The 16,209-nt window shown below is 45.6% G+C and overlaps 1 protein-coding gene across 9 annotated transcripts in view; it reads right to left on the reverse strand.

Annotated features, from left to right (window-relative positions):
- Positions 1–16,209, reverse strand: part of TMOD1 (tropomodulin 1) — an 83,864-nt gene that overhangs the window by 51,268 nt on the left and 16,387 nt on the right. For all 9 annotated transcript variants that reach the window (XM_015560497.1, XM_015560498.1, XM_015560500.1 and 6 more), the window contains one exon: positions 7,173–7,329. In XM_015560497.1, the coding sequence (XP_015415983.1) occupies positions 7,173–7,329 (157 nt within the window). The remainder of the gene's footprint in view (positions 1–7,172; positions 7,330–16,209) is intronic.

Below are 16,209 nucleotides of genomic sequence, written 5' to 3' on the forward strand. Positions count from 1 at the left end.
CCTAACTAAGGGTTCAGAAAGGAGAGAAAAATTTAGAAATATTTCCAAACAAAATAAAATACACCCAGATTATTAAAAGAGGATTAGGGAGCAAGAAATGTCTCCTTGCCTCATGGGACATGATATTTTTAAAGTGCCAAACTCAGAATTGAATGAGGAGCAAAGAGGTGCACAAGGATGGTCACTGCAGTGTCCACCCAGAGGGACCACTGGAGAAATCCTGGGGCATCCATGCGATGGAGTCCCAGCAGTTCTTACAAAGGATGGGGCTCTCCACTTACTAAGAAGGAAAATGCCAAGACAAAAGGTGGCAAAAGCCAGTTTACAAAATAGCATGAATAATTTAATTCCATGCATGAAAAATTACATATATATATATATATGTGTGTGTGTGTGTGTGTGTGTGTGTGTGTATGCAATAGATAGTTACTGAGTGTTTCCTATGTGCTAGGCACCTTTCTAGGGGCTAAAGGACTAGCAATGAACAGTTTACAATTTAGTGAAAGGCGATAGGTAATAAAGAAGTATGTAAAGCTATTAGAGGATATTATGGGGAAATATAAAGCAGAGGAAATGACTAGGAAGTTCTAGGCTGGGTGTGAGTGAGGGGGCACTGCTCCTTCAGGAAGGTGTCAGGGTGCAGGCCAGGCTGAGGGAACCCCCCCTCCTGGGCACAAATTTCGTGCACTGAGCCTCTAGTTTCATCTATAATAGCATCCAAAGGGGAAAAAAATAGTGAGAAATAAATTTAACCAAGGAGGTGAAACACTTGTGCATGGAACACTACAAATCATTGCTGAAAGGAATTAAAAACAACATACATGAATAAAAATAATCCCGAGTTCATGGACTGGAAGACCATATTAAAATGGCAATAATGTCCAAATAATCTACAGATATAATGCAATTTTATCAAAATTCCAATGGCTTTTTTTTTCAAAAATGAAAAAGCCAATCCTCAAATTTATATAAAATTGCTAGAGGCACCAAATAGCCAAACAATCTCAATAAAGAATGAAGTTGGAAGACTTAGAAGTCCAATGCGCTATCCATTGTGCGACGGAGCCACCTTGAAGTTGGAAGACTTAGATGCCCTGATTTAAAAACCTACTACAACATAAAGAAAGGTGGCACTGACATGAGGATAAATATAGAAACAATGGATAGAACTAAGAGTCCAGAAATAAACCCATACATAGATCTACGACAAATTTATTTTAGGGTGCCAAGTCCATTCAGTGAAAAAGGGAATAGTTTCTTCAAGAAGTTGTGATGGCCCTTCTGGTGGCTCAGTGGTTGAGCATCGACCTATGAACCAGGAGATGATGGTTCTATTCTTGGTCACGGCACATGCCTGGGTTGTGGATTCAATCCCCAGTGCGGGGCGTGCAGGAGGCAGCCAATCAATGATTCTCTCTCATTATTGGTGTTTCTATCTCTCTCTCCCTTCCTCTCTGAAGTCAATAAAAAAATTTTTTTTAAAAAAAGAAGTTGTGCTGGGACAACTGGAGATCCACATGCAAAAGGGTGAAGTTGGACCCCTATCTCATAGCATCTATACAAACAAATGGAAGTAAATCAGTGACTTCAACATAATGGCTAAAACTATAAAACTCTTAAAAGAAAATAGACGTAAATCTTCATGACCTTAGATTTGGCAATGTATTCTTAGACATGACAATGTATTCTTAGACGTGACAATGTATTCTTAGACATAAAAACATAGATCCATTGGACTTCATAAAAATTTAACACTTTGCCCGGTTGGTGAGGCTCAGTGGTTGAGCATCAACACAGGAACCGAGAGGTCACCGATTCGATTCCCAGTCAGGCATATGCCTGGATTGCAGGCTCGATTCCCAGTAGGGGGCATGCAGGAGGCAGCCGATCAATGATGTTTCTCTCTCCTTGATGTTTCTATTTCTCTATTCTTCTTCTCCCTTCTTCTCTATCTCTAAAAATCAATAAAACTAAAAACTTTAAAACTTTTGTGCATTAAAGGATATTATCAAAAAGTGAAAAGACAACATACACAATGGGAGAAAATATTCACAGTCACATATTTGATAGGGTCTAATATGCAGACTATATTAAAGAACTTTAACAACTCAACAAGAACAACAAAACCCAATTTTAAAATGGGCAAAGGGTTTTTAGACATTTCTCCAAAGAGTATATACATACGACCAACAACATGTAAAATGATGTTCAACATCCTTAGTCATTAGGGAAATGCAAGCCGAAATTGCAATGATACCACCTCACACCCATGAGGATGGCTATAGTAAAAACCAAAATAACAGGGTTGGCACAGATGTGGAGAAAGTGAAACCCTTGTATATTGCTGGTGGGAATGTAAAATAGTGAAGTTGCTTTGGAAAAGTTTTCTAGTTCTTCAAAAAGCTTATTTTACCCCCATATGATCCAATAAAAAAAACAAACACACACTTGTACATAAATGTTCATAACAGCACTAATCACAGTAGCCAAAAAGTGGAAACAACCAAAAAGTTCATCACTGGATGGACGGTTAAACAAACTACAGAATATTATTCAGTCATAAAAGGGAATGAATGACTCTCGAAAACAAGACGCTAAGTGAAAGAAGCCAGACACACAAAGTCACACATTATGTGATTTAATTTATAGGAAATATCCAGAATAGATAAATCCATAGAAACAGACTGGTGGCCGCCGGGGGCTGGGGGGAAGGGAGAATGGGAGTAACAGCCGATTTGGTACAGGGTTTTATTTTGGAGTGAGGAAAGTGTTTTCGATGACAGAGATGGTGGTTGCACAACATTACGAATGTACTAAACGCCACTGAATCGGTCACTTTAAAATGGTCAATTTCATGTTATGTGACTATTACCTCAATTTAAAAAAAAACCTGCTCACTTTCATGACTGATTGAGAATAGCCTGAAGCAGGTGAGATAGTTAGGAGGCTCCTGCCATAGTCCTGGTGAGAGATGAGGGTGACTTGGACCAGGGTAGTAATGGTAGAGGTGGGAAGGGGTAGAAAGTGCAGAGAGAAATGTCCAGAAGAATATTCACTAAAATGGGATCAGTATCTATCTCTCAGTGGAGGAAATTACTTTGAGTTACTTTTATTGTTTAAATTGTTTACAGCAATGGCCAATACACAACAAGATCATCTGGGGGGGCGGGGAGCAGCGGGATGTATCCAGAGATGGATCTGGAAAAGGGCAAAACATACAAAAGAGACAAAGGGGCTAAGATGGAAATCAACTGTGAAAATGACGGATACAATGCTAGGATGAAAGTCAATAAATAGTTAAGACCTATGGTTTCCTAGCTCCTACAGCAGGTGCCTCCCAGAGGTACAAGAAGGTTTCGGACCTCTTCCCTTCCTTCATCTTACTAATTGCATGTGGGTGTGATGACTGGAGCTTCAAGCAACCAGAAGGGCCATGAGGACAAGAACATATCGCAGGGATGAAAGATTAAAAAACTGGTAAGGGTGGCCCTAGCTGGTTTGGCTCAGTGGATAGAGCGTTGGTCTGCAGACCAAAGGATCCCAGGTTCTATTCCAGTGAAGGCATGTACTTCGGTTGCAGGCTCCTCCCCAGCCTGGGCCCTGGTCGGGGTTCGTGCAGGAGGCAACCAATCGATGTCCTTCTCTCTCATTGATATTTCTCTCTGTCTTTCCCTCTCCCACTCTCTCTAAAAAATCAATGGAAAAATATCCTTTGGTGAGGATTAAAATAATAATGATAATAATAATAATAAACTGGAAAGGGTGTTGATTCCTAATACTAGGCAAGATGCCTTACTAGCTCTGGACTGCCTAACCCTGCAACTCTTATAAGTGAAAGAAAATTAAACTCCACCTTGCTTAAGCTCTCTTATTTTACTTTCCCCCCTCACATGGATAGCCAAACAAATCTGATTCTAAGGAAAATATTCTGCATGGATATTTTATTCTGACCCCTGCCTGAGTCAGCGTGACTGAAGTTCACATTCCTCAGGGTTTTGCACTGATACCACCTCACACCCATGTAAGGCTCCTACCACATTCTGTTGGGTCTTGCGTGCTGGGGTGTTGTTTCGCCTCAGCCTAGCTAGCTCTAGGCCCAGCGTGGGCGAATGCTCAGCCAGGGCTGGACTGAATGGCCCCGCCTCTGGCTGTTGGAGATGGAAGGTCTTCCCCACACTCTCTGTTGAGACCCCCACTTATTCAACCTACAAGGACTCCAACACTCACCAGGAAATACTTTATGGAGATGACACTGATGGTGGTGGTGACAGTGATGATGATGAACCTTTAAAGCTTGTCATTATGTGGCAATAGAATAAATTCCAGCGACCCTCTTCGGGTCGGCCTGGTTTTTCACGAAAGCAGTCAGGCTCTGGGAGCCGAGAGCACTGTGCCAGGCTCCAGTCAGATTGGCATCCTCTGGGGCGGCAGGATTGGCTGTGAGCCGCCCAGATTCCCTTCCCCACACCATCCCATCCGCAGCTCCTCCCCTGGGAGAGTGATGGGTGCCTGAGCAAGTGGATGCCAGCAAGGACTCACCAGCCGTCCACCAGGCCTGCTGCCGACTCTCTCACAGCCTTGGTTTCCTTGTTTTTCAAATGTGTGGGTGGGACGCTGTTTTAAGGCCATGAAATCCAGAGATTTTGTTATCTTTCTCTGCTGTGCTGAAACCACCCCTCATGGCACAAGCGCCTTGCTTAAGAACATCTCGTGCCACATTCTCAGCAGGGCACACCTAGCCCTTCTGGTCAAGGCCCCAGTCATTCCCACCCCTTGCCCTGCCGCCACCTTCCAGGCCACACAGTCCACCTTCTAGGGTTCCCTGACCCTCCAAGTTTTCAATAAAATTTGGTCTGAGCTCCAACGACAGGGTTTGGGGTGGCTCAACATCCTCCCCACCGTGTCAACTCCTGCTGCCCTTTTCATTTTACTATTCATCCAGCAGATGCTCTGCAGGGTATTGTGCCAATTCAACAGGGATAAGAGCCAATAGCCATGGACCTGGACCCGAGGCTCATCTCACTTACATTCTTGGGGGTGGGGAGAATGGAAGAGACTAAACAATTAATTACACAATTAACTAATTAATTTAAGAAATATATATTGGGTGTCTACTATGTGCTAGGGTTTGTTAGATGTGGTTGCAATGAACCAGATAGATGTGGTCCTTATACTCATGGTGCTTATATTCTTTTTAAAACATATGTTTTTATTAATTTCAGAGAGAGAGAGAGAGAGAGAAACATCAATCAGTTGCCTCCCATACACACCCTGACTGGGGATTGAACCTGTAACCTTTCAGTGCACGGGATGATGCTCCAACCAACTGAGCCACCAGGCATTATGCATTTATTTAATTTGAACTCATTCATTCATTCACCAACTCTCTACTGAGCCCTACTGTGCACCAGGCCCTGCACTGGGTGCTGAGAGTATCATGTGAGCAAAAACAGGCCGAGTCCCTGCCCTCATGGGGCTCACAGGCCAGTGAGAGAGAAAAATGATACAGAGATATGCTAGCGTGGGACTTGCTATGAAGGAAGGCCACAGGCCCCGAGGTGGAGAAGTACCAAGGGGGAGCTGAAGGGACTGCCCGTCCTGAACCCAGGAGACAGGAAAGGCTTCCCTGAAAGAGGGATCAGGACAGTTGAGACCGAAAGGGTACTCATAGCTAATACTTGCATAACACTCACTATGGGCCGGACGCTACATATCTTACCTCAGTCCTCATAACTGGCAATATTATTTTCATCGACCCCATTTACAGACCAGGAAATGGAGGCACAGCAGGTTTAACAGTTTACACAAGCTCACACAGCTAGGAAGTGGTAGTGCCAGAATTATAACCAAATGCACCCTACTCTGAGCTAATTCCAACCATGATGCCTCTGACAGGGCAGGAAGACAGCACAGAGGCAGCCAGCAGGGCCAGCATCCCAGGCAGAGGGAAGAGGAATACCTGCACAGGTGGTGAGGTAGAGAGGTGCTCAGCAGGCCTGTGGGAAGCAGTGAGTTGAGCAAGGGCGAGCATGAGGGAAGAGGACAGTAGAAAGGTTTGGAGAATAACAGGAAGCCCTCGAAGGGCTGGGTGGTCAGGACTGCCTCTCTGTTCCTCAGACACTCCTGGAGGCTTGCCGTAGGCTGGGGCAGCATCACGGAGGAACGGATGGAGGAAGGAGTAATGCAATTGCCAGAGAGAGGAACTTTTGGGAAAGAGCAGGGATGGTTAGGGGAGATAGAGTATCTCTTGTTCTTAGTTTGCACAGAATGGACCTTGTTTAGGTCTCATGTGCTGATATCATGATTAACAATTACTTCTATCATTTTCAAAAGTGTCTAGGTTTGTATAAAAAAAACTAGTGGCCCAGTGCACAAAATTTGTGCATGGAACGGGGGAGGGGGGTTCCCTCAGCCCAGCCTGCACCCTCTCTTTGCCCCCAATTGCCTTCCCCTGCCAGCCAATTTGGTTCTGATTGGTCAGTTTCTATGCCAGTCAGCGTCAAAAGCTCCACCTCCTAGGCAGCCATTGGCTCCTCACAGTTCACCCAGATTTGGTTCTGATTTGGTTGGTTTCTATGCCAATCAACACCTCCAGACCTGATCAGAGAGGTGGGGCTGATGAGCAGCCCCCGCAGAGGCCCAGAGAGAAACAGAGGCGTGGCTGCTGGGGAAGCCCGGAGAGAAAGAGAGAGGCAACAGCTGATCAACAGCTGCCACGGAGGCTGTGGATCAGACCCTGCCTCTCTCTTCAGGCCTCTCTCCGGGCCTGATCCACAGCCCCCTTGGTAGTCAGTGCTGGGTCACTGAGCCCGCACCAGTGGCAGTCAGTGCTAGGTTGCCACGACAACCCTGCACTTACTGGACAACTAACTTCCAGTGTTTGGTCAAGCCTTTGGCCAGTCGTTACGGACCCTGGGTTTTTATATATTAGGATAAGCAGGGCATCCCAGTTAAAGGGGATTAAGGGGGGAGTTATACTGGTCTGGTTTAACCAAAAACTTCCCTAAACCTATATCATCAATGCTTTTGGAGTTGAGTTTATGTGTTTTGGCCAGGCAGGGATGTAGGCAAGGAGGCCCAGTCACAATGGGCTCAACACAGGGCCTGGCGTACAGTTGGCAATCAGGATTCATGGAGAGGGACATATTCATAAGAGCAACAAGCTTCGGTACCTCGCTTTTCCCCTGTGTAGGGGACCAGATCTTCTCGGTCCTTAAACTCCTTTGCTTGCTTTTCCAAGTGATCCAAGAGCTCCTCCCTTTTAAAGGGGCCCGTGGGCGCTTTGGTGGTCTGGTCCTTCTGCCTCAGGCCTGCAGGCAGCAGTGCGTTCTACAGTGGAGGTGGCAGCCCGGGCGACAGAGAGAGGAACAGAGAGAGAGAGAGAAAGAGAGAGAGCGGTCAGCTGCTGAAGGCGTGCATTTCTCCAGAAACTCATCCCTGAACAGTGGGGCTCAAGTCACTCATTTACGTGTAAGGAGTCTGACACCTGGTAGGGACAGGGACATGTCTAAGGTCATGCAACAGGCGCGGGCAGAGCTAGGCTAGGTCTCTTGATCTCCTTGCGTTTCTCAGCCTCGAATGTTTTCTGAAGACGAGAGGGTGCGGCGTCAGCCAACATGGGGCTGAGCACAGAGGGAGGCTCCGAGAGCATCTGTTGAGTGACAAACCTGATTAAGCTGGTGTTTGGATGCAGGAGGATATTTATAGCCGTTGTGTATAAAGCAATCGGGGAGAGAAGAAGGCCAAGGGGTGTGAGTTAGGGCCCTGGATGCAGAGTCAGGCAGGAAGAGGCAGACCCCCAAAAACACAATCGGTAAAGGCTCAGCAGGCAGTGAGGTGGGAGAGGTTGGCACAGCAGGCGAGGCGGGCCAGGTCGGGGAGGCGAGCTTTCAGGCTGCAGCCCTGGAAGGCCCGACCAGCTCCTTCTCCCTTTCTGACAGTCAGTGCTCATGCAATGCTGGCTGTTAAATATTTTGAACGTCGCCCCTGGAGATGGGTCTCTGAAGAAAGATAGCATCAACCAATCATTGTCGTGTCTCCTTCCAACGTGGGCAGGCTTCCAGGTGTGGGCTTCCTATGAAAGCAGATTCCTAAGTAGTGTGGGCTTGGCTTCCCTTTAACGCAGCCCCCAATACCTCAGGCATTCAAAGTTTTTTTAAAAAAAATTTTATACTTGCAAAGATGCTTAGATTGTCTGATGCGTGTGCCCATCCTTCAAGGGGAAACTGAGGCTCAGAATAAGGAAATATTTGCCCGAGGAGTTTCAGGGACAGGTCTGCTTTAGATTTGGGGGAGGAGGGCAATCTTCAGTTCTAATCATTGCTCTCTCCCCCTTTCACTCGAAGAGGTGGTGGAGGATACCTGGAAGGCAGATGTGAGCAGAATCTCACCTCACTTCCTGCCACACCCACAACGTGGCCTGACCAGATAGCCATTTCATCTCCGATCTTTGTACATCAAAATGCATATCTTCAGTCACTCACCCACACCAAGGCTCCTTTCCCAAAACCCCTTTGAGAGGGGAGTGATATCAGATATGTGGAGACAGCTATGTGCACACAGAGGGATAAAGCCTGGGAGGGAAATACTCTGTTTAACTGCAGCCTATATGTTTTACAAGATGTTTCACGGCTGTTAAACCCCACAGTGCTATTCCGGTAAGAACAGTGCCTGTGAGATCAGGGCACCGGAGTGGCCCCGACTCTGGGAGACTGAAGGTGAGCAGGTCTAGCTCAGTGCTGGGCATGTATGGGGGCTCGAGGCGTGGTGCTGGTGTACATGCAAGTGGATTTAAGCCACAAGTCAGGAGAGACATTTGGGAGTTGGAGCATGTTGTGAGTAGATGGCCAGTAGGTAGGAAATGAGCCTTGACGGGTTAGGGTGACTATTAAGAACCTAAGAGATGTCACAGACAGCCCAGTTTTCCCTAAGCAGCAGTCCTCAGACACTGTCCGCTGTGATATGCGGGACGGGTGATGGTCACAGGTGAGCCATGCATCTGCGGGCATGCCCAAGGTGAGATGGCTCTCCTGTGGCTAGCTAGCTGTTGGTCCGTTCCTTCTCCCCCATGGCAGGACGCTGACTGTGACTTAACTGAGGGAGAGAACAACCTAACCGTCTCTCTGTGGCTACCCACAGTGAGTAACCAAATGCTCTGTGACATGCCTGGACCCCACTCAAGCTCATGCCCTGACTTGGAGTAGTGATGACGCATATGGTCCTGGGCCAGTTGCATCTCATTGTGCCTCAGTGTCTATGGCTGTAATACATGAATGTTAGTCACTCAGGGTTGTTGAGGAAATTAAATTAGATAAATGCAGGGTCAGTGCCTAGCCCAGTGCCAAGCACTCACAACTACTTCTTGTAACTATTGTTCTATAATCAGATACAATACATTTTAACAGGAGACTTGGTTACCCACATATGCATGTTGAACAGGGAAAGAATTATCAAATATATCTTAAGATTCAAAAATGAAAACCCACAAGTACAAAATAAATTAAGCAACAAAAAAAAAGTGTTTTCCCAATGATCCTCATAGATTTTTGTCTGTAAAGGGTTGTGGTGGCAGTTAAGATTCCAGGACACATTCTGGCCTCTGAAAGGCTCAGTATTGTGATAGCAGAAAACCATGCGGTTGTAAATGAGAGGAAAAGGGTTTGCAAACTCACATCTCTTCTCAAATATATCTAAGAGGGGCCACTGATCTAGTTAAAGTGGGGTTTGCAATCGTGGCACAATTGCTATTTGGGGCTGGGTGATTCCTTGTGTTGGGAGCTGTTCTATGCCCTGGGGACTGTTTAGCAGCATCTCTGTCCAGTAGATGACAGTGCCATCCCCCTCCCCACGTTGTAACAAACAAAAATGTCTCCAAATGCCGCCGGATGTCCTCTGGGGAGCAGAATCACTCCTGATTGAAAACCACTGTGGTAAATTGAAGCCCATATCATTATAAGAGGAAAATAGACATGTTTTTAATATTTTTAAAAATATTATTTATATAGCATGTTAAAATATGGCTTTATTTATTTAAATCTCTACTGAAAGCAGTTGATTTTTTAAAAGAAACAAGAATGTCAAAGGCCTTTTCTAACAATTCTTAGCTTATAGAATTCTTAAAATAATTACTGAGAATATCAGCCTTGTTAGGAATTAATTTTTTCCATTAAATCATATGTTTAATGAAACATGACATGATTTTCAATTAAAATCAGAGACAGCTGCATATTTTAAAGTCCTGATTATTTCTCATTTTAATTTATTTTCAAAAATGGCATGTGACCTCACATGATATAACAAAAATTAACTCAGATGGATCAAAGACCTAAATATAAGAGCTAAGACTATAAAAGTTTTAGAAGAAAACATAGGCATAAATCTCTGTGACCCTGGGTTAAGCAATGGTTCCTTAGATATGCCACTAAAACAATAAACATCAGGAGAAAAGTAGATAATTAGACATTCTCAACATTAAAATGCTTGTGCTTTAATGGACACTGTCAAGAGAGTGAAAAAGACAACCCAGAGATTGGAGAAAAGCTGCAAATCATATATCTAACAGAAGTCTGGCATCCAGAATACATAAAGATCTCTTACAACTCAAAACATAAGACACATAACCCAATTTAAAAATGGGCAAAGGATCCGAATAGACATTTCTCCAATGAAGACATAAAAATGGCCAATAAACACATGAAAAGATGCTCAACATCATGAGTCACCAGGGAAATGAACATCAAACACAGAAAGAGATACTACTGCATACCCGCTACGATAGCTCTAATAAAAAAGATAGATAACAAACGTTGGCAAGAATGTGGGGAAATCAGAACCTTCATTCACTGCTAATGGGAATGTAAAATGGTGCAGCCTCATTGGAAAACAGTCTGGCAGTTTCTCAAAAGCTTAAACATGCAGTTATCATCTGATGCAGCAATTCCACTCCTAGGCATATACCCAAGAAAAACGAAAGCATATGTCTATGCAAAAACTTCTCCAGTTCATAGCAGCATTATTCATAACAGCCAAAAAGTAGGAACAACTCACAGGTCCACCAAACAATAAATGGATAAATAAGTGTGGTATCCATGCAACAGAATACTAGTTGGCAATAAACAGAAATGAAGTACTGACACCTGTTACAACATAGAGCAGCGGTTCTCAACCTGTGGGTCGCGACCCCTTTGGGGGTCGAATGACCCTTTCACAGGGGTCGCCTAAGACCATCGGAAAACACATATATAATGACATATTGTTTTTGTGATTAATCACTATGCTTTAATTATGTTCAATTTGTAACAATGAAATTGGGGGTCACCACAACATGAGGAACTGTATTAAAGGGTTGCAGTATTAGGAAGGTTGAGAACCACTGACATAGAGGAGACCTTGAAAACATTGTGCTAAGTGAAAGAAGCCAGTCACAAAGGACTACAGTGTCTGATTCCATTTATATGACATGTCCAGAATGGTCACATCTATAGAGACAGAAAGTAGGTAGCAGATACCTAGAGCAGGGGAGGTTGAGGGAAAACAGGGAGTCATGGCTAATGGGTATGGGTCTTCTTCTTAAGGTGATGAAAATGTTCTAAAATTCATTGTGATGGTTGTATGACTATACTAAAAATAATGAGCTTTCTTTAAATGGGTGAATTTTATGGCATATAAATTATATTTTTAAAAAAGTAAAATTGGCATATGTTATCTTTAAAAAAAAGTTAGTGCAATAACTAAACTAAGTGGATGAGGACTGCTGAGGGCAAAGGCTCTGTGTGTGCCAGTGACCAACAGTGGTGCAGAGACTGGCCGGGGGAAAGCTGGTCAAGTGATAAAGTGGTGTCCTGTTTTATGACCAGATGTGCCTCAATATGTGAATTTGTTGTTGAGGAGATAAATGGGTAAGAAAATACTGCCTTGGGTTTGTCATAACTATTAGAACCTAAAACGGACTCTCAGACCCAGGCATCTAACAGGTGAGGAGAGGGTTCCCCCAACCACGGGAGCTCTGACCAGCAGAGCATTTGGTGGACGTGTTTGCATAGAAATGTATATTCCTTCCTTTATTCCTTCTCACTCAACAAACATCCGGGGAGTAAGCATTGTGTGTCAGGGCTGTGTGCTAACAGGTAAGGCCAGGACCCCACAAAGCGCTCTCTAATTGGGATTAACCAGGGGGATGGGAGGTAAATGGAGGAAGAAAAGTAAAAGTGAGAAAAGTCTCAATGACAGCATGTGTGGAAAGCAAGGTATTGCTTTAGACTTTACGGTTAATCCAGACCCTAAAGGCGGGGAGGAGTCTGCTTTACTGAATAGCGAAGAATAGTCTATAACTAGCCTCCACATTGCCTGTAAAGGTTGCATACGTCTATGGTGCCTGCAGGTAATTGGAACGATCTAACTTTAAGGAATTTAAGTCCATGTTTCCTAATCTTAAAATGTGCACAGAGTGAATTTGTGGGGCACATGCTTTCTTTACAGTTAGTTAAAGGCAAGTATTAGTCTGGCTCCTTCAGGACAGTCGTCAGCTGTCATTAGGGGACCCTGTATTCATATGCACACGTCACACGTACACCTTCAGTTCAATGAGTGAGATTGGCTTTGGGAGAAAGCTCCGGTACATAGGACTCTAGCATGTGTTCATGTCCTTACGTACAACTGCAAATTTACTCACGTGAGAAAGGCAGTGACTAATGCCTGGATGATCTTATCATTTCCGGAGAGGAAAGTCAGTGTTGGTTTTAAGGAGGAGGAATTTCTGGATGCTCTCTGATCTTAGCCTAAAGTCATAGCTGTTAGATATTCAGAGTGGTGGAGACTGGGCTACACTGGGGCTTTTGGTGCCCCAGCAATGTATTTCCATGTTGAACGTGGGTGATGCCGGCCGGCATGTCTCAGTGGTTGAGCGTTGACCTATGAACCAGGAGGTCACGGTTTGATTCCCAATCAGGGCACATGCCCGGGTTGTGAGCTTGATCCCCAGCTGGGGGCATGCAGGAGGTAGATGATCAATGATTTTCTCTCATCATTGATGTTTCTATCTCTGTCCCCCTCTCCCTTCTTCTCTGAAATCAATAAAAATATATCTTAAAAACGAATATAGGTGATGTTATTAGATGTACTCTTTATATGAAATCTCTTGATTTTAAGATTGACACATGATCCAAATATTTTCAAAACAATGTTCAGGCCAAATAAAACACATTTGTAGACTAGACTCACTCCACTCTGCCACATCTGATCTAAGAGTAAAATTCTATGTAGAGACAGTCAAGATATTCATTCATTTATTCCATAAATATTTGGTGAGTGTCTTGCCCATATCAGGCTTGCTCTAGAGGAAGAAAGGGGTATATACATGGGTTTTTATAGTAGAGTTTTTAATGTTAAAAACACACTAAAAGTTTAATATGTTCTTGGAAATAATACTAGGGGGGAAATCAGGCAATCTCTTCTTGTAGCGCCTTACTCATGTATTTTTAAATGGTCACTTCCTTTTCAATGTCGTAAAATTAAAACTGGGATGTGCAGCTTGACAGGTTAACATGTTGGTCTAATTTTCCCAGCCACACTCTGGAGCCCAGTTGTCCAAAGGATAGTGGAAACTTTGATAAACCCTCAACTGTGCTGTTAGTAGTTCTAACACCCTACCAACAGGTGCCAGTGAGGCCAAATATCAAGTATCTGCATCGTTATCACGTTATCATGGCTATAGATAGTTAGGGCTACGTGAGAAGCGTGCCGGCTAGAACCATTGAGGGCTTGTTCAGATACGTACACATGCACAATATGTGCACACACAGGCAACACTCATACACATGCGCGCGCACACAACTTACTAAAAGAAGCACTGACTCCTGGCAGCTCAGAGCTGCAAAGCCCTTAGAGAGCCTCTGGGCTGATTCCTTTATTTTTCAGTTGGGGAAACCAAGACATAGAAAATGAAAGCCACTCGCCCAAAGTCACACAGCTCGTTAGACACACAGCCAGGACGCCTGAGCTTGTGTAGAAACCACACTGTGTATAAACAGCATGCCCAAGGATCAGTATGCATGGTTCAGACGGGTAGCTAATCATATGTAAAATGTCCCCCCCAACCTTCACAGTGACAAATTTATCACCTTCCCCAATTAAACAGCTATGTCTAAGAGCAAGGGGATGGAAAAGGTGCCCTGGGTCTGGGCTCCAGGAGTCCTGGGTTTCTGTCCTGTGACTGAGCCAGACACAACCCCTTAGAAGAGGATGGACCATGGGCTACAACCTCACCGGCAACTGGGAGCAGCCTTGAGCCAGGAGGGGCAGGGCCTTGCCTGAGGTCACACCCTGGACTAAGAGCCAGGGCTCTCGACTTGCAGGCCACAGCAAACTTTCCATCCCAAACCTGCTTCCTCTGGGAACAGATCCTGGAAACAGGTGTGGCACCATGTGAGGACCAGGCTCCTCTCCCAGCGTAAGGGAGCCAGCGCTCCCCTGCTATCAATCTAGTCTCACTTTACAGGCAAAGAAACTGAGGCCCAGAGGCATGGAGTTACTGTCCTGGAGTGAGAGAAACCCAGGAGGTTTAACTTCCCAGAATTCCCATGACTCCTCTCCCCATCCTACTTCAAACCAGCTCAGCGTGCCCCTACCTGACGCCCCACCCCTCCACCACCGCAGCCAGGCCGAACGTTTTACAGAAGTCAGTCATCCACTTACCTTTTATAAGGTATTTGACTGCCCCCACCCCATTTGTTTTTTCAAATGGTCTGGAGGACTTTTATTTTCCAGTTATCTGCCTGGTGTGCTTCCCTTGTGTGAAATGCATCCCTCTAGTCCCTCAGGCCCCATCCAGATAAAGAGCGCTCAGCCCCTGCATTGCCAGCCAGCAGCCCCCAGATCCCACTAGAAATCATTCGGTGGCTTCAGCAGATTTATTGTCACATATGGTGGACTTAACCTGACAGCCTGGAGGGGCAGAGGGGCCGCACCAGTCACGCCCCGGACACAGAGGGGACAACCCAGGTGCAAACCTCTAAGAGGCCCTCTCGGCAAACATATGCCCCGCCCCAACAGACTCACTCTGGGCATCTTCTCTTTTTCTCAGGAAAGATCCAGGCCTTTGGCTCAACCATCATGACCTCGCTGCAGGACGGGTGAAGCCCAGTAACTGCTATTTCCCACAGTCAACTTTCTACGGCATCGGTGCTGACTTCCAAAGGCAGCCTTGTGGCCGAAGCCCAGGAATTGGTGATGGTGGGATGTACTGGTCATAACAACACACGTTGACTCTCTGGCATGCATGGCACAAGGTGGGGCCAAACTTTCCCTCCCTGGCGTTCTCCTGACCCCCTTTTCGGCACATTCCCTGCTGTGCCGGCACTGGGCATCCTGAGACAATGAATGTGTGATCCTGCTCCATAGGGGCTCACAGCAAGAGGGAGACACACCCATATGTGAGCAGTTTACTCTGCCCCTCTCCACCCACAGGCTTCTTGGAGGAGTGGGTACCTGAGCTGTGCCTCAGGGGACCAGGTAAGAACCAGCAAGATGAAGAGGAGAGAGGAAAGCGGTGCTACGGTGGGATAGAGAGCACATCATAGACAACGGCATGGCCGGACGAGGGGATATGGTTTGCTATGGGAAGGCTTTGGTGAGCCCAACGTTTGAGGTTTCTGATCTGTCTCCATCCCACAGGCACCACCCTCGTTCAGTCCATCATGCTTTCCTGGGACTATCAGATCCACCTCCTGGCTGGTTTCCTTTCCTTAGGCCTCTCTACCTCTACTCCTTTCCCCTCCCATCAGCCAGCAGACCTCACCAACATGAGCATCTGACCCTGTTTCTCCCCAACACATACGAATGCTCAGCACCTCCATTGACCTACGGCAGTGGTCGACCCCTTCCAACTCTCCCATCCACACTCGACTTGTAGCCAGTCTCACTCAACTCATGCATGCACGCTCGCACATGGTATTTTGTGGAAGAGCCACACTCAAGGGGCCAAAGAGCCACATGTGGCTCTTGAGCCGCGGTTTGCCAACCACTGATCTAGACGAGTCTCAACTGGGCTGACTGGGCCCTTCATGTCTCTGCCACGTATCTGTTCCATGCCAGTAGGCTACCTTAGGAATGTCCTCATGGAGATGACAGAAACACAAGAAAGAGCAAGGCCTCTTTAGTTGTAGACTTAGAAGCACCATACTTGCACTTCTGCTTCATTCTATTACCCAAAGA

This window comes from Myotis davidii, unplaced genomic scaffold (assembly GCF_000327345.1).
Source record: "Myotis davidii unplaced genomic scaffold, ASM32734v1 scaffold534, whole genome shotgun sequence".
Taxonomy (NCBI): Eukaryota; Metazoa; Chordata; class Mammalia; order Chiroptera; family Vespertilionidae; genus Myotis; species Myotis davidii.